Source organism: Vipera berus (genome assembly GCF_964194415.1).
Source record: "Vipera berus genome assembly, chromosome: 1".
NCBI classification, from domain to species: Eukaryota; Metazoa; Chordata; class Lepidosauria; order Squamata; family Viperidae; genus Vipera; species Vipera berus.
Genome location: NC_138202.1, coordinates 37,355,197 through 37,382,617, shown reverse-complemented (window position 1 = coordinate 37,382,617; position 27,421 = coordinate 37,355,197). Strand labels below are relative to the sequence as shown.

Below are 27,421 nucleotides of genomic sequence, written 5' to 3'. Positions count from 1 at the left end.
GATAAATAGCAACAGGGAATTTTTGGAGCTGGAGCGAAGAAGAGTATGATACATAAATTAATTATCACCTTGGCCCAATCAGCTTCATTGGATACTTTAGCAATACTATTGGAAAACAGATGCAGATGTAATTAATATTGGAAAAAGATCATATGGATCATGCTGTAAATTGAACAAAAAGGGATATAAGTGCAATATAAGGAAGGAAGCACAATATAAAGAAGAGGGATGTAAATGCAATAAATAAAAACAAATAAGAGTATATATTAGATGGGTAGGATCTTGAAAATGGGTCTTCAATAAAATTGATTGTAAATTTAAAAGTTTGCTAATCACAAGGCAATTCAGTGCTGTGCCTTCTGTTAGCTCTAAACTAAACAAATTAGCTGCTTTTCTGGCTTCCTCTGAATAACCATGAAACCTGTATCTTCACTAATCTTTTTTAACTATTAAGCATTGGGTTCATTTTGATTTATTTTTTGTTTCATTCCCTTTCCCCCCTGTCTTCTAACCATGATGCTTTCTGTCATTCCTCAGTACCAACCCATATTATTCTTTTTCCCTTTTCTGTTCTTTATAGTCTCCACCCTTCAGATTAAAGTGTCTTCTTCCCCTTTTCACTGCCAGTCTCCTCCTCCTGACTACAGTAACTACAATGCTTCTACTTCCACTGGTGCGGTTGTTCCTCCTCCTCCTCCTTATGCCAAAGCAATCTCATCACCATCTGCTCTCCCTGAATCTGCTAGCAAGGCCTCTTTCAGATCTGCTCATAGGGTCCGGGAATCCCCTCTGCGTTGCCACCAGTATTCTCCCTCTGAGTTCCCACCATCTCCTGGCCCTTCCTTTCCACCGGCTTGGCCAGGTTACAGAACTGTTGCACGAAGCACCAAGGAAATCTCTTTATCTCCACCTCTTGTCTCTGCTTCCCCTCATCAGTCCATAAGATGTTCTTCCCTGTCATATTTTCCTCAAGCTGCTTCTCCTCCTGTGACCTTTACATCCCCTATACAGAAGGGGCTGATCCTGCAGCCCCATATTCCAGTAGTCCTTCCTGTGATTGCTGCCCAGAATGGCAGACTCCAGGGGCCTACAGGTGCAGTGGTCCAAGATGCCTCAGCAAATGTACCTCAGTCAGGTCTGAATGGCCGACATGAAGATTGTTTAGTTACACAAATTCCTCTATGCTCCCCTAGGACACAGCCAAAGAGAAAAGATCAATCTTTTTTCTCCTATTTAGAAGCAGTGCCCATTTCACATTTACCTGTTGTGACCAGCCCACCTGGGTCCTTTATCCAGGCTTTTTCTTGGCCCTCCCAACAGTTGCCTCATTCGCCACACCAGCTCTATCCATCTATGTCACACTTTGTTTCATTACATCCTCATTATGCTGCTTTATCTGAGATGAATTTGTCCAGGAGGACTCCTTCTTACATGACTTCATCTACCTTTTCCCACATGAGTAAGTACTTGACTTGGAAATATGTAGATGCATTTCCTTTTTTAAAATATATGTTTTAAATATATACCTATATTTATATAGCAAAACACATAAGTCTTCGATGGTTATAAAGTCCCGTTTTCCATTCCATCTTTTAGTACTCCTTTAGGTGCTTATGATGAATTCAGGATATAAACTACCATCCAGAGAATGCTATAACTGATGTAATATTGAAATCATGATTAATTTAGGGTAATCTTTTCTACACTTCACAGATTCTAAGTTTAATAATGGCCGTGCTATTTGAGCGTTGAAACTGACGTATGTGGAATTTGTCAGGGTTGGGACATGACTGGTTTAGTGTCCTAATGCCTATTAATGATCAAAGTGTTTTCAAAGAAGGAGCATTGAAGACAGAATCTAGGAAGTAACTTCAGTTAAGATGTCATAAAGGTAGATATGCAATTTGTAGCTGAATAATCTGACAAGATTATATTTATATAATATATATTTGTGTCTATGTATAATGTGTTGTATAACAGTGATTGCATGATCTCTGTAGATGCCATACACTAAATAAAATAAAATCTGACAAGATTATTAGTGAAGTTATACAAGCAAGCCATCTGGACAATTTAAAGCAGAGGAACCAATCTTGATAGCAAAGAGATGCACTTAATTTTTTTTTTAACTGGGGAAATGGCAGGTATAACAAAGAGGGGAGAGTTGGTCACAAACATGAGCAGAATTTTTCCTTTCCCCAGAATGTTTTTAGAAGGTGTAGGAATGTTTCTGTGTTTAATTATTCCAAGCTTATTTTATGGGATACATTATTGTTTGTTTCTAGCTTCAGAATTATAGGAATTATTGCTACAGTTGTTTGGCAAATGCATTATTGTAATTCAGTCACCCAATTGGGACCATTTCTGGGCTTCCATAAAAGATTTTCAGGTGCCACATGAAAGCCTTGTGCTGCAAGTTACTCATGTTTGCACTGAAAAAGGATAAAGATCTGTCACAAACCCCAGATCCAATCCTGTACACATTTTTGGCGTCGTCCTGCTCACTTTATAAACTGCCAGCAAAATGTTATATGCAGCTGCTCCTGGCCATTAGAAGGTTCCCTAACCCTGATAAAAATTGCTACTCACATTATAGACAATCTTTACTGTAACTGGAATTGATACTTTGTGGTATAGCATTGAAAGTTAAATCTAGTATTTGGTTTTCTGAGAACAGAAAAGCAATTGTGAAGTAGTTTCTTGTAGTTTAAATTGACAACTCAATACAGAACTGTTAACTCCTATTTTATGAGAGTCTTGGATAGAAAAGTGAAGAATACTTTACAAATTCAAATGTTGCCATAGCCTTGAATTTAGAAATAGTTTCCAAAACGTACAAGCAAGAAGAAATCCTAATCAAATGAAAGTACAGGTAATTCACTTGGAGAAAATATGTTTATGTGGAATTGAGAATTGGTTGATTACCAAAATAGATAATTCGTACTCAAAATAATAATTTATTTTTTTAAAAAACTGCTGGAAATGCAATAATCAGAATGGATATTTTTTCATACATTAAGGTAACTCAAGAGCTCTGGAAGATAATTCAACATGGAATGGAACATGTTTTAAATACTCACTTTTCTTTCTTGCCAGCTGTTTTTCTGTTAAGCATTACTAAGCCTTATATTATTGCAAAATATACTAAGCATATGATAACATTTTTATGATGCTTACTTGAAATTACTAATTTCTTTTTTAGATGAACAGTGGCTTAGCTATGGATGTATGCTGATAAAGCCTGATACTGAATTCAGTTTAACCTTAAAAATATTTATAAAATATAATTCTGCACATGGATTAATACCACCTCTGAAGTTTGGGGGCATAGGTTTTTAGTATAAGTTTTTAATATACTAGATTTTTTATGATTCATTATAATAAGGACAGACTTCTGAAATAAGATAGAACCTTAATTATTTCTTAACTTGATAATTATTTATTTTGGGTGCTAATTAGTGATTGGCTTGATTGTAATAATGGTTTTAAAGGGCTAACTAATGTAAGGCCACTTTTATATGAAGCACTAAAGTTAGATTACTTTGAAAAAAGACAAAAACAAAGAGTGGTGACAATGGTATAACATCTAATACCAAAAATACTTATTCAAAATACAAGGAAAGTGTCAAGTGCCAGGGAAATCAGGATATTCAGGCAGTTCAAATGAATATAAAGATTTATTGCAAGCTTAAGCTCTCTACAAGAATCTGACCAACTAATGGTCCAAAGAAATGAGCAGGAGATAAGAGTGGTATTCAAGGTGGGCTGAACGTAGACCTCTTGTTGGTGCGGAGTGACTTATAACACATTTGATCTCTCATTTCAGGCTCAGTTTGGTCATCTCCTATAATTATCAAAAGATAATTATAAAAAGCAGGTCATAGTCTACTGATTAGCCTAATTATGAGAAATGCTTACTCTGAGCACGGGTGTCAAACTTGCCGCGTCATGTGACGTGTCGTGACGTATCGTGACTTTTTTTTGCATTGCCAGAGCTGGGGTGGGCGCGTCCTCCTTATGATGCGACCGGCCCACGGGCTGGCAGTTTGACACTCCTGCTCTAGAGAGAGAAGGACTTGCAGTGAATCTATTAGAGTGGCTATTCCTCAATATTTCTATTAACTTACCTGTTTATATGTTTGTGTTCTAAAATTGCTAACTTTAAAAAGGGAGGTATCACATACTTTATCACCTGGAAAAGATTTTAATCTGGCAACAGGAAGAGCAAGCTCTTATATAAATTGGAAATCACGCAGATTGCATCTAATATAATAGAATAAAATTTTATATATAGATGAGATGATCCTGTTGGATCAGATCTGAAGTATACTTATGTAATATCTTGCTTCTATGCTGTTTTTTAGAAACACTGGTGAGACTCCCAGGAAAACTGGTTCTGTCTCTAGAAAATACGTTGAATCTAGTTTATTGGGGAAAAAATTAGGAACATTATTCAAATTTTTCTTCTCTCCATTATTTTGTTGTGGATAATTTAGCCAATATAAAATATGAAGAATCTGAAAAACAATTTGCCTGAAAGAACAGCATTCTAAAACTTTTGAATGAACATTCCCTTATGATTAATCAAATTAATCTTTAAGCCAGGGTTACTGGCTTATGAAAAAATTGTTGATTAAGACTGGGAAAGAAGTGTACATGTTTGGTAATACTCCTGAGCAATATTGTTACACTTGAGGTATGATTGGACTGCTCAGTTTGTTCTCCTTATCTGTGTAATGAAATACTAGTTTATGTGAAGGACCACTGCAGTTACCACTGATGCTGCTCTGCTTTGGCACTATGACCATTACAGGACCAACATATTTGAGAGAGGGGGTTCTTTTGAAATCTATACTATATAACAAATTTGATGGCAATGGATTTAATCTGGTTTTAGAAAAAATAATTCTATATTTAAGGGACACGGTGGCTCAGTGGGTTAGAACATTGAGCTTGTCGATCAGAAGGTCGGCAGTTTGGCGGGTCAAATCCCGAGTGCCGCGTAACAGAGTGAGCGCCTGTTACTTGTTCCAGCTTCTGCCAACCTAGCAGTTCGAAAGCATGTAAAAATGCAAGTAGAAAAATAGGGACCACTACGGTGGGAAGGTAACAGCGTTCCGTGCGCCTTTGGCGTCTAGTCATGCCAGCCACATGAACACGGAGACGTCCTCGGACAAGCGCTGGCTCTTCGGCTTTGAAACGGAGATGAGCACCGGCCCCTAGAGTCGGAAACGACTAGCACGCATGTGCGGGGGAACCTTTACCTTTACCTTTAATTCTATATTTACTTAAATGTAAACTGCTAAAATATATTGGAAACTGAAAAATGTAATTTATTCTAATGGTTACGGATAATATTGAGCTTTGGCCTTTGCTGCTATACTGAGTTATCCCATAATCTTTGTTTAAAACAGTAACATGCCAATATCATACTCCTGGATAACAAATAATTGGGATCAGTGCCAATAATTTTTTGAGTTATTTGTTTAAACCACCTGTCAACATAAGAACCATATAGAACTTCTTTGCCTTTGAAAACATGTATTCAATAAAGATTTAATTGTATTTAGTCAAGCTTTTTTTTTTTTGAGGGATTATGTGGTTCCCAAAAGAATAACAGAATTAGAAACACAATTTGGAAACATTTAAAAGAGCTCTTAAAAATATCACCTGAATTGAGTTATGCTACTGTTGACAGCTGTACTCCAGAATGGAGCTTCATATAAGGTTTGAGATGAGATTTTTGGATTAAAAGCTTGCATTGCTAGAGGAAAGTTCTCCCCACCACCTTGAATAAGAATGTTGAAGCAAAGCCATCATTGTAGCTTTTGCTTTCAAGAATAATGTCTTGTAGTGAAATCGCCATAACAGAACGTGACTGAAAATAATGCACATATACTATAGCCATAATTCTTAACTTGAGTTATCGTATGATCTTGAATCCCCCTTTTTCCTCTCATGATCAGTTTAACCACTGCAAGGTATTTAGGTTTTAGAAGACATTATCATGTACACAGATGCATTATTTTTATTTATTTCACATTGCTATTTTTTATAAAATGCTAAGATATATCCACTTCCTGGTGTAAGCATTCCTCAGCCTAAAATAAGGCATCAAACTAGAGACTAAATATGGTGGAGAGAGATGCCACCTGGTTCTTACAGGCAAGAGTGAAGACCCACGTTATTTCCCAACAAGCCCTATGGTTTGTGTCACAGAGATAAAATCACCTGAGAGATTCTGAGAATCCTAGAAACTATGTCTCTTATGGCTTTTATTTTGGCTGCTATTAGTGGCCCAAGCAACTATGAGCAAAGGAAGCAAACAAGACAATATATTCCAGTTCCTGAATGACGGTTTTTTGTTTCAGGTCCTGCGCTACCACCAGGTCACCCCTCTATTGCCACAGGAATACCCATATCATCTGGTGGACCACCCCCTCCCCCTCCCCCTCCTCCTCCACCTACGGGAACCGCACCTCCTCCTCCTCCCCCATTGCCAGCAGGTGGTGGAGGATCTAATATTGATGATGGATCAATGTCAGGACTAGCAGCGGCTCTGGCTGGTGCCAAACTAAGAAGAGTGCAACGGGTAAGACTCTTGATTGTGATAGAAGCATTATGAGCTTAAAATTGGGATCTTGAAATTCTAACATATAAAGAAGTAAGAATGGATGTCTTTCTTGTTTAGATTTTTATGAACAGTTAAATTCTTAATGCTTGTGAACTCTAAATTGTTGGTTTCTCTCTTAAAAGCCAGAGGATGGTTCTGGAGGTTCTAGTCCCAGTGGTGCTTCCAAGAGTGATGTCAATCGAACAAGTAGTGGAGGAGGTGGGCTTATGGAGGAAATGAATAAACTATTAGCAAAAAGGTTAGTGATTGTGATCGTAATGAGCACTATCTCTTTTTTCTTACCCACAATTTCAAAAAAGACTAGGAAGGGTGGGAAGGAATTGGTCCACTGCAGGCTAAAACACCCAGAGAAATTACACTCAATATAAAATTAACCAAATTTTCAAAGCAAAATATCATATCTCTAATTATGCCCACTAGTATTGTTTCAGGCAGAAGATGAAGATTTTATTTGAGCTATTTGCTAGTCAATGTGAGTTGTTCATTATATATGGCCACTGGTATATTACTAAATGTTTAACCACCTGTTCTGACAGCCACATTGCCACCCTCACGCCATGCTGCTAGACACAAAACAGCTGATTGACACATAGATTTGAGGCTCAGCTCTGCTTTCAACTAACAAAAGTATTTTTAAAAAAACTAATTGGCTCTCACAAGCCAGATTGAGCCAGCTCCAGCACACTACTGAATACACCCCTTTGCTATTTGTACAGATAATTCCAACTATGTTGGAAGGAATTAACATATCTGAATTTGTAAGTTGTGAATATATTTCTAAGGAATTGATTTATAGCCTTTTTCGCTCTGTCCTAAGGAGAAAAGCAGCATCCCAGTCAGATAAGCCAGTGGACAAAAAAGAAGAGGAAAGCCAAAATGTAAGTAGAGTATATCTGACTCTGTGGTATTTGAATCATGGAAGTCATTTTTATGTCTATCAGAACTTGTGAAGAATACCCTTTATCTGCTCTTATGTATGATTTAATATTGAAACATTTGATCTGCCTCATCAGTTAATCGAAAAATGCTTTAGACATCTCTGTCAGTCCCACTGTTGTCTTTCATGGGGAAACAGTACCCCTAGTGATTATCTCTGTGAGCCCAAGCCCTAGACCAGGGGTAGGCAATTTTGGCTCTTTTATGACTCATGGACTTCAACTCCCAGAATTCCTCAGCCAACATGGCTGGCTCAGGAATTCTGGGAGCTGAAATCCATGAGTCATAAAAGAGCCAAGGTTGCCTACCCCTGCAGACGCATCACTACTGTTGGATGAACAGATGGAAGCCATAGCAACGAGGTTCTCTGCCTGGGTTCTACTGGTGTATCCGTTGTTACCCTACCTTCATCATTATTCATACTGTAGAATGATCAACATAAGGCTTCTGCTGGAGATATTCGGAACCTGCAATTCTTATATAATGCAGTGGCCTACTTTTGGGACATTGTTAATCACCAAGAACATATAGTAGTACATCAGTGTTGCAGGCTCTGTACTGGTTCCCTTTGAGTTTCCAGAGCAGTTTGTATGCTGCTTTGTATGACTTGTCACAAAATGTTTGCCAGACTGTCTTCTCCAACTGTCTCAACCTGTCCATTATGTTTCAGATAATTTGTCATTTTCATAAGAGTAAAGGGGATCAAGACAAGGAAGCTAGTTTCTGCAGGATATTATGGACTAGTCTGTTCGTAGAAACTAAACTAGCCACATTGCTGATCTCTTGATAACAAGTAAAGATGGAGCTAGAAAGCTTTGATGGTTAAAATGTCTCCCGTCATAATATCTTTTCATTATTGTTATCATGAACAGTTTAATTTAATTGCTTAAATATTAGTTTATTGTGGACATTTCATTTGTTATATTATTAACCACAAGGGGAGGAGAGGGGAGGGGGTAAGGAAGGAAGGTCGCACTTGTGAATCATGTCTGGTGTGATCAGGATGGGAGTAGTGCAATCCTTGCAGCCTTCAATACTATCAACCCTGGTATCTTTTTGGACCGTCTATGGGGCCTGGGACTGGGAAGCACAGTCTTGTACTGGTTTCGCTCCTTTCTCCAAGGCCAGTCCAATCAGTTTTAATAGGCGTGCCACAGGGCTCTGTACTCTCTCCACTCCTTTTTAACATCTACGTCAAGCTGCTGGGTAAGATCATCTGTCATAATGGGTTGAGATATAGTCATATGCTGACGATATTGAACTTTATATCTCCACCCCTAGTGATCCAAGTGATGCTGTCACTACCCTCTCGTAGGCCTGGATGGGGGACAACACATTTTGGCTGAACCCTGGGAAAACTGAGTGGTTTGGGTGCATGGAGCTTCACGATCCAGGACTTCAATGTCTTTAGTTCTGGATGTGGATGCACTACCCAGGCAGACTCAGTCTGCAACTTGTGGGTTCTCCTGGATTTGCCATTCCTACTCAAAGAGCAGGTGGCAGTTGCACTTGGGAGAGCTTTTGCACAGTTTTATGTTATGCACCAGTTGCAGCCTTTCCTGGTCAGGAGTCCCTGTGCTCAGTCATTCAAACCCTGGTTATGTCATGTCTGAACTACTGAAATGCACTGTACATGGGGCTATCTTAAAGAGCATTTGGAAGCAACAACTGGTCAGAATGCGGCAGCACATTCAATCTTGGGGGCCCCTAGATCAGCCTATATTGCATTTGCTGCCAGTTTGCTTCCAGTTGCAATTCAAGGGGTTGGTTATCACCTTTAAATCCGTACATGGCATGGGTTCAGGCTACTTGAGGAACTGCCTCATCCCAATGGGACTGACTCATCCCACCTGTGTTGGCAGAGGAGGCATGCTGTGGACTCTGTTGATAACAGAATTATGGCTGGTGGGATTCAGGAAAAGAGCCTTTCTCTGCTATGGCTCTGTCCCTTTAGAACATCTTCCCCCTGAAATGAGATTTGCTTCCACCCTTCTGATGTTTTGCAAGGGTGTCTGTGTGTGGGTAGTTGTATTGATTTTAATGTAAACCGCCAACAATCGCCTCGCAGCAAGATGGGTAGCAAACAAATTTAATATATAGGGAGGGAGGGAGGAAAACTCTGAGCACCAATATTAGATTTTTGCCAACTTCAGTAAATTATGTTTATGGGATGGCAGGTGTAGAAAAGCTGACAATAAAGGGCTGAGTGAATAAATAGCTTTTCCTGGTTAAAGAGAACTTCCTTTGCCACATAATGAGATTCTGTTGCTATTGTTGGCTAGCAATATTATATAGCCATATGTATTCCAAATTAAGATAACAATATTAAGATAACATTTTGCTTGCTTTTAGGAAGATGCTAGCACTTCTCCTACCCCTGTTACACGAGGCCCTGTCCAACAGCAGAATTCTTCAGGTATTCAACTCTTGTACTTGTATTCTTCCCTTTGACAGTATTTGTATTTGTGGTGAAATCTAAATTATGCAAAATGGATGTGAAGGAGATTCAAATCTTTAAAATGATCCCCACTCAATAATTAAAAGAGCGTCAACTTCAATAATTTGGTGCTTATATTCAGACATCTTGCTAAGCAGTAATGTAGTTGATTTGATTTTACCTTAAAGTATTGTGAGAATCAGTATTTGTGGTCAGCCTATTGTGGATTATTCAAGCAAGATTAAAATAGGTTCATAACTAGATTTGATTTGTGAGCCTAGCAACAGTAATTCGTGTCTGGTAGGGAAATTAACACATCTTAAGACAAAAACTAAATATCCAACACATGTCAACATAATATTTTTGAGCACACCTAGATGCCATTACTTTCAAATTGAATATGCAAAACCACACAGGATTATATCTTAAGCACGGTAGATTACTTTCTTACAGTGATATTGACCTAGCAAATTAGTTGCTGAGAAATGGTCAGAATATTATTCTTCATTTGAAGGTCTGCCTGATTTTTTAAAAGCTATATTGAATGAAACCAATCACAGTTAATGAAGTTTTAAAATTTTCCAAACAGTTTGGATTCAAGATGTGTTTCTCTACAGAACCTGCATACATGAACAGGAATAAGAACAGTCCACTTTCTTACAACTAACAGTGGCAATGTGGGAATTGCTATCCATGGTTGTGTCCCATATCACCCTAGATATGTGGAGAAGGAACAAACATAAAAAGAATAGGAGCATGAAAAAAAATCAGGGCTAATATCAGAGGCCAGGTAAAAGAAATACCACTCTCATGGATCTTTCCATCTGATGCTATCTTTCCAACTGAATTGCTGGACTCATGAGTTATAGAGAATCTACATAGGTTTGAATATTACAAAGGAAGGTGAAAAAAGGAATATAATATGTATTATAAGCTGTATAATTTTTAATTATACTTCACTTAGCAGTTTTTAGTGGGTTGCTAAAAGTTCAAGAATTCATTTCCTCAGTATTAGCTGAAAGGATCCTTCCTCACTGTTCTAGGTTTTTAATAAGAATTCCTGATTTGGCAGATGTATAACTGTTGTTGACATGAATTTATTTGTTTGGGTTTATTCCACCAGTACATCTGCTGCTATTAAAAACATATAAGGTAGTTTAGTATTTTTCTTATAAAAATTATGTCTCCCCTCCCCATACCTCTGCCCAAACTCTTTTTCCACAATCTAGGTTCTATAGCTTTCTGTTTATTTATCTGTTCTTTACCTAGATGCTGGCAAGAAACTTTGGGAAAGAAGCAACTCCATGGAAAAACCAGTCACTTCATTACTGTCTAGGTTAGTTGCAGAACATCATGTATGGATCGCCTGCATGTATTGGACCTATGCATGATGCTTCTGGATGTGATCATATTGTATCCTCTCATTCCATTGCATAGAAACCCATCAGTGGGGAGAAGTCCTGAACCTAAAGGCCCTGTTCAGTTTCAGCCATCTTTTAGGTACTGAAAAACTGTCCTGACTTCTCTGTAGTGTTTTGGCTTATCTTTCCCCAAAACATGTAACTTTTCATCCAGCAACTAACATGCTATATGCCTGTGTGACTTGCTGTTTGTTTGCTTTCTGCTGCTTAACATTAACATTATGTCAGTGATGCTGACATAAGTATTAGGTAATTGAAATTAGTAATTTAAATCCATCGTGGATTGCTTTTACATGGAAATACTGTGAATCATGAGAATTGTGGGAAGAACTCAGTAGAACTCAGTGAGCAGAAGCCACACTTCTTTGTTGGAAAAATAATGTGTAGTTTGAAAAAAAATGCATTATTTTTAGCATACTTTATGATTTGTTTTGTTAAAAAAACACATTGTCCTAAAATTAAATAAATGTTACATAAAGCAATCTAACAGGAGGACATAGCTATGAGATACAGAAAGTACCGTATTTTCCGGCGTATAAGATGACTGGGCGTATAAGACGACCCCCGACTTTTGAGAAGATTTTCAAGATTTTTTGTCTTATACGCCGGAAAATACTTACATGCCAGTTGCCAAGTGTCCGACACAAGCCCGATTCAGCCCCGTCTGATGCAGATGGTGCAAAGCCTCCCTTTTGAAGCCCAAAGGGGCTTTTCCTTCCACCCACCCTTTGGAATAAATGCAAGAGCTGCGTTCACACGACGCACTCTTCCAGGCCAGACTCTGCAAACGGCACGCCAGAAGCCGCAACCACCGCGGGAACTCCGAGTCCCCACCTTTCGGCAGCTTGTACAGCCGAGCGCAATCCGGCTTTGAGAGTACATTTGCAGATGGAGCAGCTGCTGTCTGATCACACACTCACCTCAGTGACTATTCTGTAAAAAGTTTAAACAAGAATTGAGAAGAATCAGACTATATGCCTCATATGAATATAATCAATACATTTAGTAAATAAAAATATATAATGAAATTTAGTAGGTTCCTTCCCAAAACTAAATTACAACTTTAGATTTCAGCCAAATCTGATTATAATTTTAGCATTATAACCATTTGGTTAGTCCAAATCTTGAGTCTAAAATATTTTGCTGGATGTCCTTAATTCAGCTTCCAGGATTTGCAGAAAAATATCATGCGGGTACATACATGTATGCTAGAAAAAAACATTGTAAATTGTACAAAATTGTTTTTATTGCCTTTTTTGCAATTGAAGAAAAATAAACTGCTGTGGGTGTTAATAAATATTTTATTTCTGATTGCATAGCCTTTATCGGTTGGATATTGACCAAAAAGATGGGATAAAATTATTAGGATTTGAAGGACTATAAAAGATAGATATTTGCATATAACCTTTTCTTACTATCCAGCTCCCTTAAATGCCAATAGTCCATTGATAGTGACTTTTCACTTGTAATTTTCCTGTAATTACTTTACCATGTAATCTTTATTCAGCCTCCCATATCACATCAGACAAAAAGAGGTCATATAAACTCCTTCTCACTCCTGGCTTATTGCTTGTGTTGACCACATGATGTCCTCATGGCTTAGGCTTTGGAATGAGTTATGACCAAATGGCTTGAGTAGGGGGGAGACATTATATAGAGATGATATATTCTTTGGCACATAAATTTACATATATACTGCTCAAAAAAGTAAAGGGAACAGAAAATAAGACATCCTACTATTAAATACAGTACATTGTGTTGTTTAAGTGTTCCCTTTATTATTATTATTTTTGAGCAGTATATATTGGTGGTAGTGATACCGTTGCTGGCAGATGATGATGATGTTAAAGATGATTTATAGGAAAAATAATGATAAGTTTCTACAATGAACAGAAATTTTTGAAAGGTTATCCAGCTGCTATGCTGGCAATGAAGCCATTGCAAACAGTATCTAGTAAATAATTAACTGCAACAACAGTTTATGAAGCAAAGTAGTCATGGAAACTATTTGAATTAGCATTACAGGCATAAAAAAATCTTCAGATACACAAATGTAGTTTGGCTTGCTTTCTCCTTTCCCAAGGCATTTTCAAAGCTAAAATGATATTTCAGTGATTTACGGTGGGCAGAGTTTGAAGCTGCTTGTTTAGCAAAATTATCTAGCTATTAGATAATATAGAAAACATAATAGAATGTCAAACAATGAACTTTTGTTGAGCTCTATGATGAACTTCCATCTGCTTTTGTATACCTGTTAGGTATTGTTGTGCAGAGGTCTCCTTGTGCTACCAAAGAGTTGCACAGACAAGGAAGGGTATTGAGAGCAGTAAGAGATCACAGTAACCACAAGATACACTGAGTTGTAAAAATAGAAAGTAGTTTACTTTAAGGTGGTGTAAAAACAAAAATGCACAGTCAAAAATAAACAGTCCAGGTCATACACACAAAAAAACAGTCCAAGTACAAATCCTAATAAAAAGTCTTCTTACCAGTCCAGAGGTCAAAAACACAGTTATGCAGATACAGAGCAAAAAAGCAATAATAGAGCGATCAGCAAATTCAGATATTAAGAGAGATCCAGTGAGAGAGAAAATCTACGTTTATAGCTCCCTCTTATGGCCATGAGAACACTTACACACCCATTGGCCAATTATCTTCTTAAAGTTACAACATCATCATGGCTTATATATTTCCAACCCAATATGTAAGCTATCATCATATGCCTAACAATAACATTTTATAAGGAATTGCTAACATCACATCTCAATACTGTGGAACCCAGCATGGAATTGTCTCTTATTTTCTTTTATTCTGTCTCAAGGATGAAGCCAGCGAGCAGCAGTAATGATGTGGCAATGGACACTTTAGATTTTGATCGTATGAAACAAGTGAGTTGGAATGAATACCTTGATGAATATTGATAGAGGAAATGTTTATTAATGTTGTTCAAGGAAAGCAACAATTTTGTTCAGTATTTCTATTTGCTTAACTCAAAATTCAAGAATGGAACCTGGAGCTGTTCTACCACTAAGCTATGGTTCTTCAGAGGGCCATTGATTTATATAATTTGGTCAGAATTGGCTATGAGATGTTTGTCTCACAAAGAAATGAATCATTTTCATGACCTGTGAAGGCAATAAAATGAGAAAAATTGTGGATGTATGAATTTTTTTATGATTCCCCCAACCTAATTAACAAACAAACCATCCCTAAGTGCCAAGATTCCATAAATAATCTACCTGATTTATACTTAACTCAGATCCTTGAAATATCTAGCTCTGTACTGATACCAGTTCTCCAGATTTCAGGCAACGAGAAAGCAGGAACTGAATCTGAAATTTTTTGCATGCAAAGTATTTACCAAGACCTGTGTCCTGACCCTGCATTAAAATTTACAAAAAGAGAAAGCAGTAACAGGTGCCAGCATGAAATTCAAGATTGTCTTTTATTTTCTGTGTAGCGAATGGCATTTCCCACCCCCAACAATAAAACACCTAGGTTTTCTTTATAAAACAGGTTTGTCTCAGCTGGTCCTTACTTTCAAATCTAAGAAATATTAATAGGTTTGTAGTGTCAGAACTGCTTTTGACGTATGCATATAGATACTCATCCTGTGGGCATTCTGTGCCAAAATAATTCCATGTGAACTCACTTCAGTTTGTTATTATGCAATTCAATTAAGCCTAAACATTGCTTAACTTCAGTAAAACATCATTCTGAATAGTGCATTTTAACTCTTTTCAGTGCAAAAGTAGAAATTTAAATTACATTTGCAGGAATATCTGGGAGAATTTTATTTTTACCATTTTAAGAGACTTGGGCCTTTACAGTATTGAAGAGCATTTTTCAACTGCTTTCTGTTTTTCTTTCTGTAGGAAATATTGGAGGAAGTTGTAAAAGAGTTACACAAAGTAAAAGAAGAGATAATTGATGGTAAGAAGCTAGGAAGGGGTTCATTTCTTACATTGGCCTGGGCTAGGGGATCAAGATGGAGTCCTTTTTCTCTCTTATAAATGATAATTTGATTAAACAATGTTCATCAACAAGCACAAATGCTTAATCCCCCACACCCTTTCTCAATAAACTGCATTCTGGATGTTAGGGCAGTTGTATCTCTTAACCCCAGCAAGCAGATTAAGAAGCTTTAACTCTGGTGTATGTGAGAAATGTCAAGAGATTGTCCATCCTGTCAAGATTATATTCATTTAACTGCCGTGACTGGCTACCCTCTTTTGATTGTCCACTTTTAGGAAACTGTAGATAGGAGAATCTTTGATCTTCAATTTTAGTTTAGCAACTAGAAAGAATGGAAGATTTATCAATTAGTTTTAAGACTCAGATTCCCAGAGAAGTCAGGTAGAAAATATTTGAAGCAGTGGGTTTTTTTCCAGCTCGATCTGAAATCTTTTATTTTATTTATTTATTTTTATTTATTTTATTGGATTTATATACCGCCCTTCTCCCAAAGGACTTGGGGCGGCGTACAGGGCAGTTAAAACACAATATACAAAGTTAAAAATAAATTAAATTAAATTAGCCCCAACAAGTAAATCACATTCTAAAACTTTAAAATTCCAATCCCTCATTCCAGGCTGGCAAGCTCAAATAACCAAGTTTTCAGGTCGCGGCGAAAGGAGCAAAGGTCGGGAGCCGTCCGGAGCTCAACAGGGAGCTGGTTCCAGAGGGCAGGCGTGCCCACAGAGAATGCTCTCCCCCTGGGGGCCGCCAGTCGTCATTCCCTGGCCGACGGCACCCTGAGGAGGCCCTCTCTGTGGGAGCGCACAGGACGATAGGAAGTTAACGCCGGCAGAAGGTGCTCCCATAAATAATCCAGACCCATGCCATTTAGGGCTTTATAGGTATCACCAGCACCTTGAATCTCACCCGGATTTACACACCCAATAAACATGCTCAATTAGCTTTCACGATACATGGAAATCAGGTTTTGATTATATCGAATAGATAAATACACTAAGAAAATACACCAGAGTATTTATCTATTTGATATAATCAAAACCTGAATGTTTGAAGCCATAAAGTTCATCATGTGTAATAGAAAACAAGAGAGGAAATTCCAGGCCACTGTGATGCTTGTGTCCTTTGAATTTTATCCTTATTTTCTCAGTGCTGCTTCTGTATTTGCTGTTTTAACCAATTCTCATGAAATATTTGATGGACTCTAGGTGTGAGATTGTGGTTACCTTCTCCTTTGTAATAAGCCTTGGCTTACATCTTATTTGTTTCTTGTTGTTTTTCAGCCATCAGGCAGGAATTGAGTCGAATCAGTACAACATAATGGCCACGAGATCATCTGGAATTTGCAAGGGACATGACAAGTGATGGTTCATTTCTAAGTGTACCAAGATCATGCAGAATGGTGAAAGAGGACACCTGACAGCATCTTTTGTTTTTTAAATCCTTTTTATTAGCAGACTCAGCAGACTTTGAAGCTTGCTACTGCCTTGGATTTGCTTCATTTAAAAAAGAAAGAATAAAGTCTTAAAATCTTTGAAATGGAAAATATTAAAAATTTATCTGGATTTTTAAAATTCATCTGATAATGCACATCAGATTTGGTCAGCCTTTTTGTATTTTGTATTTGCTTATTTAAATGTATGACATTTTTGTTTTTAGTATATTGTAGTTGAGGAAACATGTGATCCATTTGCTTTTATTAGATGACTTCAAAATAATTTTACTGGTAGTCTGCAGTGTAAATGAAAACATTTTTGCCAACAGAATCTAATTAATGGCATCAGTAGTTGAGGCCGGAAGATGCCAGCTGTCAGCCACGAAGTTCCTGGTCTCAAAGCTACCACAATATTAAAGCGGTACATCGGTGCATCACAGCCTCTGTGCTCATACTGGTAATAAATTGTTCATTGTCTATGTGGCATTGATTGGCTTTTCTTTCAATTCATTCTTACAATAGATTTGGGCTCATAATATATACTTTTCTACTTATTAACAACAGGGATGGCCAACTTCACAATTTTGACCAGCTATGGCATTCCAAAGGAAAGGCTACGACTATGTTTACACATTGAATGAAGCCATGGTTTATTGAGTTGTCCAAATTCACACAAGACATTATACCAAATTAAGGAAACCTTATTATGGTTTCCATATTGTGTAAACCAGGTCTTTATCTGACCTCTGGTGGTGCTACCAGAAATAGAGTTAGAGAAATAGAATATTCACATTTTCATGTTTACATCTCTTGGCTATTGTAGGAAATATATCAATTTACAAAATTGATGCCTGCAGATCACTGGACCTAGACTGGAGAATAGAACAACTCCAAAGACAAATTGTCTTTCATCATTTTAAGCATGTCTTCTGTATATAGTGGTTATATTCAGAATTACAAGTATTCTTCTCCCAAAATTTGCACTGAATAGATCTCCCCGTAACACATCATCCAATATTTTGTCATAAATACTGTGTGATAAACTAATAGCAAACTATTTTACTTTGCTTAGGCTTGAAATGTATGTTGGCTTGAGCAAACCACTAGAGATATGTGGAACCCACATGAAAAATTTTGCTAGTATCATTGAAACTGTTTTCTCTTGAAATTATATGGAAGTTTCTCCTGAGCAGGACCCTAAAAGTTTCCTCAGACTTTCAATTTATGGGAAAGTCAGTGACCAAGCCTAACATTTGTGTCCTGAATATATGATTTCTTTATCTGTCTTGGACTATAAAATATCCATTGCTGATTAGAAAAAAGTAATAATGCTGTGTATCTCATGTTGTTTAATAACGTACAACATGGGGGTGAGGGTGGGGGTACTTGATAAGAATAAGTGGAGCTCTGGCTAGGGTTTTTTTTATAAAGTTTTTGTTTCCTTTGAAAACTGTTTTTTTTAAATGTGGAAGCACCTCCAATTTCACACTTCAGGAGCTATGTGACTGCTGGGGTTGTATTTTTTGTTTGTTTGTTGGGGGGGTGAGTTGTCATATCAAGAGTATATAATATAAATTTCAGAATAATGAACCATGCATCTGAGGAAGCAGACTGTAGTCCATGAAAGCTTATGTGATAATAAATACATTCATCTTTAAGGTACCACAGATTTTGTTGGTTTTTTGCTGCAATAGAATAACATGCTTAACACCTCTGGAAACTAATAACATTTGTAGTAGCCTAAAAAGAAAGGAAAAAAGGAGAATCGGGTAAATAAAAATAATTTGCCTTATAAATTAGTCTGCCATTTTTCCATCCAAACCAATATCATTCACCCTGCTTGGAACATTTTCTTAGAGGTCTTTTCAATATTAACTGCTGGACTATATGTAATTAGGAATACCAAGCACTGAAGCACGCAGACTATATTCATTGCTATCAGGATGTGTTACCTCCAAATTGCATATAACTGTATTAAGAATATACTTGTCTCAATCCATTTTAGGCTGCAATCCTAAACCTATTTACCTTGATGGTTGTTTTAATTTCTATTGAGATTACTTCTAAGTAGGTACATAAGGGCTTTCTCTTTAAATAAACAGAGATGCCATCTATTCAGTGACTTTAAATATACACTGCTGGGTACTTTGTAACCTGCTTATAGCAGTGTGGAGGTCTGATTTAATTATTGCGACTAATATGTATTGGCAAACCTCTCTGTCTAGATCAGGGATGGAGAACGATGGCCCTTTTATGATCTGTGGACTTCAACTCCCAGAATTCCTGAACCAGTCTTTATAGCTCTCCGAACCATTGCCCATCACAACAGTATGAGATGAGGAATTCCCACATATTTGCATATTACTTAAAAGTTAATTACACAGAGATCTTCCATCTTCCCCTACTTGCAAAATTCCCTATCTACAGAGATGGAGAGAGGTCTATTCTATGCAATAGCAGACTTCCTAGCCATACACTTTTAACTATACAAAATATACAGAGCTAGCCACTTTTCTCTACTTTCCAAATCTGTAAATTCGGGGTCCTGCTTGCTCTGACCGTCCCTGAGTTTTTTATTGCACAGTAGTAAAGGAAAAGGCTTTTCATTAGCTTCATTTGACTATTTTTTCATATTTGGATTTAAGACAAGCCTTTGGATTCAGAAACATACACCAGCTACATCTACCTAAGACACTTCATAAAATGCATAATTGATGTTTACAAAGGAAAGATTTTCAAGGTGCAAAAGTCCAGAGAGGAAAAGCTACAGCTGGTATCTAGAAAGATTCAGAAACCAATTTACACTTTCTTTTAACCCTTGAATAAGGACCGATACTATCATCAAAAACAAAGTCCCAGAGAACATGAACCCATGACTGGTGTTGAGGTAGGGTGTCATAATATTCAGCTGCTATTTTCTTTACCTGTAAAGAACAATGGGAACAAATTAATCCATAATTTCTTACCTGCAAAATATTTAGTTTAATATCAGTATATACATATCTCGTTATCAAAACTTATCCAATGAATTTATAAACATGCCCATGTATTTTTCAGTGTTTGTTTAGGATATAATTATTTACAGTGTGCTATAACAGTTAAAGACATAAGACTTCAAATTTGTGCAGCTGTTAGTTTGTTGACTCTGCTAGCAAATACAAAGTTCATAGTCACATGTATAGGCAAGACAATCTTAAACTCAGCCCATAGCTTTGTGGTGAATTGTAGTTTAAAAATATGTGCTTGAATGTTCACATGACTCAGAAATAATAGTTGTTATATAACTTCAGTTCCTATCCAAAATACCACCTGAACTTTATCTGAAAAATAAGTTGAGATTTGAAGGGTGGGAGGTTTTTTTTTGTTTGAAACATTCATGCCTTGACTCTTCTGCCTTTGCAATGGAATCTGTGTACAAAAGTAATTTGTATAAACCATGAACTTGTTTACAGGTAGGGTAGATACATCCTGTTTCCATTTATTATGAAGTTATATTAACAAGTGTGTTGTGATATATGATGACTTGTACATAGAAACACATTCAGAAAGGCACTCTCAGATACACTGGAAACTATCAGTTTAACCTGGTTGATGAAATTAGATACACAGATATGTAACATGATTGACCAGGGACTTTGGCAGGGAGCAGATAAAAAATTACGACAAGGTGGAACAGGTGCATTCTAGCTAGGCATAACATCTGAAATTTGTTCAAAGTGAAAGTAATTTGCATTTATAGTCTCCTATATGCTGTAACATGATTGACCAGGGACTTTGGCAGGGAGCAGATAAAATGTTAAGACAAAGTGGAACAGGTGCATTCTAGCTAGGTATAACATCCCCTGAAATTTGTTTAAAATGAAAGTAATTTCCATTTATAGTCTCCTATATGCTGCCCATAAAAATGTTCTCTCAGGCCCAACTCCTACAAAATGCTGAGTTAAGATAACATGATTAACATAGCTGTTTTATTTGTGATGGGGTTTTGTTTATAAACTGGAGACTCCAATAATATCAACCACAATGGTTATTATAAATAAAATCCAGCTATCATATAATACCAAATAATATCAAAAGAACTTATAAAAATATAAAATATCCAATATAAAAACCTCTTAGAAGATAAAAACTTAAGTATAAAAAGGATTTTACTCCTAATTAGTTACTACTTCTTAAATGCCAAGGATGGAGCAGTCTGGATCTCTAGAAATAGAGATCATCCATAAGGGAAAGATACCACCACAAAAAAACCCTTGTCCTAGTTGATTCCAATACTTGCAAAAAAGTTAGATTTATTGGAGCTACTGTATAAGTTTGTAACTTACGGAAAGCTGATCCTGCAGATAAGCAGGTTGCAAACCCTGGACTTATCTACCTATCCAAGAATTTATCTGTTATAATAAGCAATATAAATTTAAACCACTAATTTGCCTTGACAACCAGAGGTAATGAGAATCAGCATTAATAGTCAGGTCAGATGTTTTCTGGAAAAATTGTTATTGACAGAACATTCACAGCTGGAAAAAGTCTGCTTTTGCTACCTGTTGCTACCACACTGATCTGCAAATTCAAAACCAGCACAGTGTTAATGAAGACCTCAAGACTGCATACCTGCTCCTTCAAGGGTAAATAACTCCATAACAGCCATAACTACATTATCATATGTATTAAATCTCCCCAGTCATCAAACCTTCTAGCATGACTGGATTATATCCAAACAGAAGCCTCACTGGCTCAGTGATCATATTCACTTATGGATTTCCATCACTAGTCATTGATTTACTATTAAATTTATTGGCCACCCATCTTTTCTCGTTGGGTAATTCTGGGAAACTCATTTCTTTGCCTGCTTCTTTCCTACAATTTCTTAGCAGACCAAGGAAAACCAAAAGTTTAGCAAACAGACAGAAGTGAATGAATGATAGTCTGGGATAGTTTCAGCCAGCCACCAAAGTTTCAACTGATAGATATAATTACAAGCTTCCTCACTAGCAAATTCTGAAATTCTATGCATTGAGAAATTGCCAAGGGCATACCCTTTAAATTATCTCTTTGCTTCTGCTGGGGAGTTGTCACAAAAAACAAATTGTGATTTTGGGATGATGTGTCCATGACAAAGGAGTCTCTCCTGTCTCTTCTACCTAAATATCACCTTCCTTGGTGTAAACAACTTAGCCTAATGTCTATGGAGATTCATCCAGGTCATGGTTGTCCAAAAGGTGCTGTTCAAAAGGCAATTGGACTTGGTTTTTTTCCTTGAAAACATTTAGCTTCTCATCACAGAAGCTTCTTCAATTCTCAGTTCTGATGAACTGAAGAAGGTTTTTTGATGAGAAGGTAAACATTTTCAAGACAAAAACCAAGAAAATCCAGTTGCCTTTTGAACAGCACCTTTGGGACAACTTAATCTAATGTGTGTGATAAGATGAGGCATAAATTTAAGCTTTAAAAACCATTATGTACCTGAACCTCTGAACTACAACACCATGGCAACTTTCAGCACCACTTCTAAGACCAGCTCTGATAATGGATTACAAGGCATAAAATGCACAAAAATCCTGACATAGTTCCATAAACTCCAAGTACAGACAAATCCTTAGTCTCTCGGTATTTTTTTAAAAAAATGAAAATATTGTACTATTAAATTTAGAGATTGTATTGTAATATAGTATAAAAGATACCAAGTATATTATTTCAGTATATTCAAAGAAAGAAGAATCACTCAGTATAAAACAAGAAAGAGACAAATAGTAGGAAAAAGCAGGTAAAAATGGTGGGGAAAGGAGAAGATTGAAAGTGGGGACAAAGAGCTGAAGAATGCAAGCAGACTGGATTTACAGGGGACTAGAGGTCAGACAAATAAAAGTTAAGGAATGATAAAGATAAAATGATACAAGTTTGGAGAAAAGGTGATCAAACAAGAATAAGCAAAATTATTTCTTTTTTAATCAGAAGTCTTCAGCTTCTCTCCCCTAACCCTAGCCAGGCAATTTACCTGAATAAATTTGAATAGGAAAGTAAGAAAATTAATAGAACAGCCAATCCCAAAGTGCTCTGATAGACAAAATGTACACAATTGATAAAAGTTATTACCTACCTACTCAAACTAATATTTTAGATTTAGAACATTATTCAGCCCTCTGCCCTAGCATCCACAGGGATTGTTGAAACAGACAAATTGGTGGCCATCACAACATGACTGAAGCCCCCATGCAGGTCTATGTAATGTGAAGTCATGTACAAAAGCAGTCATGTACAAAAGAGGTGGAGCTTAGATTGCAATACTGTATCTGCCATGTTTTAACCATCTTCATGGACACCATTGTATGGAAGGAAAGTTAATCTTTTCCATTTTATTTAAGATGTGATAAACAAAATTAATTGTAATTTCATTGGTAAGAAAAAATAGCAAGGAGATGGTGTCACCTTGGACCGTTCAGAGAAAGCAAAGGACCATTGCTGCATCCATTTCTTCTGATCTTTTAAGGTGATACAATCATTTGTTAGCACCAATCAAGTGATGCAGTTGTACCATCTAATTCAGTCTTCTGCAACTTCAGCTCAGGAATTCTCCGGCCAACAGGGCCATTGCGGAGAATATTGATGTCTAAAGCCCACACATCTAAAAGTATTCTAGGCAGAGTGATCAAAACACACATGATGCTTGCTTTGAAATTCCTTATGGTGGCAAGGTGATAGCAGAATTATTACAGTATTTATTTTTGCCAACCAAAAGGGGAGATTAAATAAGTTTGACCAGTCAGACTCCTAGCTGGGGCTCTTCTGCACTTGCATGTTTTTTTTAAAAAAGAAGTATCCGCATCTTCTAGTAAACCACACAGTTGGGGAAGGGGGGACCTTAAGACATGTTTTACACCAAAGAGCAACAGTACAAGTTAAAATCCACGCTTTAAATTCAGCACACAGACTTCAATCGACCCCTGTTTCTGCTGCACCCAGTTCCATGTTTTTACACACAACAAGTTTTTGTCCTTCAGTTGAAAGGTCAAGTTAATTGGTGATAAAATGTAATCTAATGTTTCCAGTCAGCATACCCTACCTAGTTTGTCAGGTTTTTGTACTTGTTTTTTCTTATTGTTGTAGACCAAACCCAATATCCCGAAGCACCACATAAGTTATTAATTTGAGTGGCAGTGAGCCAGACAAAACAATAGCCACCCAAAAAGGAGTTCCAAGGTTTTACGAATACCTAACATCTGACCTCTATTAACTCTTTTCTAATGCACTCAGGCTCTTTGTCTTCCTTCATTGAGAAGGAGCACAGACAATATATTGGCAAATTAGTCGACTCTTAAAATGGTGGGTACATTTGCATGACGCCCTGAGACATAAGCTAGCCACATAAGCAACTTTAGGTATTATGCAACCACTGGTCCATGTGGGAAGCTGATGTATCAGGCAAATTCAAAGAATAGTCTATGGATAAACCATTATGTATGTTTCATGAATAGAAATGTTGTTGTTAGCTGCGAAGTCGTGTCCGACCCATCGCGACCCTATGGACAATGTTCCTCCAGGCCTTCCTGTCCTCTTCCATCTTCTGGAGTCCATTTAAGCTCATGCCTACTGCTTCAGTGACTCCATCCAGCCACCTCATTCTCTGTCGTCCCCTTCTTCTATTGCCCTCAATCTTTCCCAGCATTAGGCTCTTCTCCAGTGAGTCCTTCCTTCTCATTAGGTGGCCAAAGTATTTGAGTTTTAGCTTCAGGATCTGGCCTTCTAAAGAGCAGTCAGGGTTGATCTCCTCTAGGACTGACCGGTTTGATCGCCTTGCAGTCCAAGGGACTCACAGGAGTCTTCTCCAGCACCACAGTTCAAAGGCTTCAATTCTTTGGCACTCAGCCTTTTTTATGGTCCAACTTTCACTGCCATACATTGCAACTGGGAAGACCATAGCCTTGACTATACGCACTTTTGTTGACAGGGTGATATCTCTGCTTTTTAGTGTGCTGTCTAGATTTGCCATGGCTTTCCTCCCAAGGAGCAAGCGTTTTTTAATTTCATGGCTACAGTCCCCATCTGCAGTGATCTTGGAGCCCAGGAAAATAAAATCTGTCACTACCTCCATTTCTTCCCCATCTATTTGCCAGGAATTGAGAGGGCCGGATGCCATGATCTTGGTTTTCTTAATGTTAAGTTTCAATCCAAGTTTTGCACTCTCCTTCTTCACCCGCAACAAGAGGCTCTTTAGTTCTTCTTCACTTTCTGCCATTAGAGTGCTATCATCTGCATATCTTAGGTTGTTGATATTTCTTCCAGCAATCTTAATTCCAACTTTTGATTCATCAAACCCTGCCTTTCTCATGATGTGCTCTGCATATAAGTTAAATAGGCAGGGCAACAGTATACAGCCTTGCCGGACTCCTTTCCCAATTTTGAACCAATCAGTGGTTCTGTGTCCAGTTCTCACTGTTGCTTCTTGGCCCACATATAGGTTTCTCAAGAGACAAATGAAATGGTCTGGTATGCCCATCTCTTTAAGAACTTGCCACAGTTTCTTATGATCCACACAATCAAAGGCTTTAGCATAGTCAATGAAGCAGAAGTAGATGTTTTTCTGGAACTCTCTAGCTTTCTCCATGATCCAGCGTATGTTGGCAATTTGATCTCTACTACTACTCTATCTCCCCAGAAGGAAAACAGTTTCTGGAGGGTGGGAAATGTATTTCAGTTAATGCCACAGGGTGGCTAGACCTAGCTGTACTACAGGTAGTGTTGGTAAATATGATCGGACTTGTAACCCTTTAATTATCAGAGTTAAATTGAACAGAAACAGGGAAAAGATAACATACTATGAAGAATCATAGAAACAAACCTTGTGCAAGTATGGGCTTTTCTCTGTGTAGTGAAAACAGTAAGAATGTTTGTGTAGTTTGTATGTGTGTTGGGAGTGTGTGTGAACAGTATTTGTAACCTTGAACCAGAAAAATATTAGCTCTACTATATAAAAAACAAGCTATGTTTTTTATTAGGACAATTACATTTTAATGTTTTTTATGTTCTGGAAAAATTCAATTTGTTCTTATTTATGTAAAAACACTAATCATTAAATGAATGAGAATGTCTCCATCAGGCTCTTACTTCTTTAATAGATTACCTATTTCCTTGTAAATATTAAACCTGTATGAATCACCAATTCCTTCTGAGCCTGTTGCCCCGCCCCCCGGGATGCTGGCTATGCTATCTCTTATGTGATTGGTCCCTTGGCAGCGTCTTTTTGTCCTGTCTCTTTCATTCCATAACAGGAATGCTTATAAAGGGAAGGGTAAGGATAAAGCATTACCAAAAATCTAGATCAAAGCTAGATTGCTGTTTTATTCCACACCATAAATTAATAAACAAAGGTGTGGGAGAAAGTCTGGCAAGGGTCTGCCCAAATACAGAAGGTCTGTAGGGATGATTTGAGAAAGCTAAGATGATAGTTCCACTTCATGCAAACTAAGTGTTATGACACAGCTGGTCAAGGCAATGCAGGCCTCTAAAAAGTTCTTTATTTCTTCTTAAACAACTGGTAAGGCTCCACCCTCACCCTACCCTGAAGGCAGCTGCTCTCAGTCCCCCAAACAACAGCCCCTATATTAACAAGAAAGCCCCTAGAGTAGGACCATGCTCACCAGGAGTTCCAAGTCCAATCCACCAGGCAGGGTCCAGGCACAAGACAAGGGCAGTTCTCAGGACAAGAAACAGATCCCAGAAAAGAAACAATTCCAAGCCCCAGTGAAGCAAAGGCCAAACCTAGGCCACTAGAGAAGGACGAGGTCCAAAACAAAATGTGAAGAGCTATCTTCCAAGCGAGGCACGGCAAACAGCAACAGGCACGAGTGTAAGCCAAAGCAAACCATTGTTCCTGACAAGACTAACTCCCTAAAGCTTCTCCTTAATTTACCGCACCCTCCAGGTGTTCCTTGTGAGGGTGGAAGGGGGGGGGCTCCTCCTGAGTAGCCTTGCAGTCCTTCTCTGGACTTGCCTATGCTCCACTCTCCTTGCCCTTGGATCAAGTGAAGTAGGCAGCACCACTGTATCTGTGCAGGCAGGCAGCTTTTCATCTGGTCGACCTCTTCCCCCAATGCCTCAGGGGCCCAGGACAGCATTGTTCTCAGCCCTGGTGTGCCTTCCCTGTTGGATGGTCCCAGCTCCAACTCTTCCTCCTCCTACAAATTGGCCTCTGATAGGGCCATGACACTGAGCTTTCCCCCACCCCCACCCCGACTGAATAAATTCACCTTACCTTTTAATATTGGAATGTTGGAGAGGTTATTTGACATCATCAGTTCCCTTGACACCTGCCAGGCTCCTAGCCTACTTATTTACCATTTATAAAGCTGTTTACTTTTAAAATAAAAAGACTTTTTAACAGTTTCAATTAAACCAAGTTAAATGGGAAGCTGTCATGCTGCAAAACTAACGATCAATTTTCAGTATTATCTCTATTTACAAGAATGCCTCTGGACCCCACCCAAACATTCTTAGAGCATTGAAAAGTGGAGGATTGCTGCATCTCCCTACTTTGCTTGACTTTTGCCTACTGCTCCTCAAAAGTCAAATGGAGCATCCTAGGAACA

The 27,421-nt window shown here is 37.7% G+C and overlaps 2 protein-coding genes across 12 annotated transcripts in view; one reads left to right on the top strand and one right to left on the bottom strand.

The window, feature by feature from the left end:
• Window positions 1–18,541, top strand: part of EVL (Enah/Vasp-like) — a 178,061-nt gene extending 159,520 nt beyond the window's left edge. For 5 of the 11 annotated variants that reach the window (XM_081314082.1, XM_081314078.1, XM_081314084.1 and 2 more), the window contains 10 exons: window positions 581–1,459; window positions 6,372–6,592; window positions 6,757–6,872; window positions 7,452–7,512; window positions 9,923–9,986; window positions 11,277–11,343; window positions 11,445–11,507; window positions 14,250–14,316; window positions 15,304–15,361; window positions 16,687–18,541. In XM_081314082.1, the coding sequence (XP_081170208.1) occupies window positions 581–1,459; window positions 6,372–6,592; window positions 6,757–6,872; window positions 7,452–7,512; window positions 9,923–9,986; window positions 11,277–11,343; window positions 11,445–11,507; window positions 14,250–14,316; window positions 15,304–15,361; window positions 16,687–16,724 (1,634 nt within the window). In that variant the 3' untranslated portion in view covers window positions 16,725–18,541. Of the gene's footprint in view, window positions 1–537; window positions 1,460–6,371; window positions 6,593–6,756; window positions 6,873–7,451; window positions 7,513–9,922; window positions 9,987–11,276; window positions 11,344–11,444; window positions 11,508–14,249; window positions 14,317–15,303; window positions 15,362–16,686 lie in introns of all 11 variants that reach the window. The other 6 variants (XM_081314086.1, XM_081314087.1, XM_081314081.1 and 3 more) reach the window with 5 other exon arrangements.
• Window positions 18,542–19,615: 1,074 nt separating this feature from the next.
• DEGS2 (delta 4-desaturase, sphingolipid 2) overlaps window positions 19,616–27,421 on the bottom strand; it is a gene marked incomplete at both ends in the record, with an annotated part of 44,840 nt that continues 37,034 nt past the window's right edge. The window contains one exon of the mRNA XM_081322752.1: window positions 19,616–19,762. Coding sequence (XP_081178878.1) covers window positions 19,616–19,762 — 147 coding nt within the window. The remainder of the gene's footprint in view (window positions 19,763–27,421) is intronic.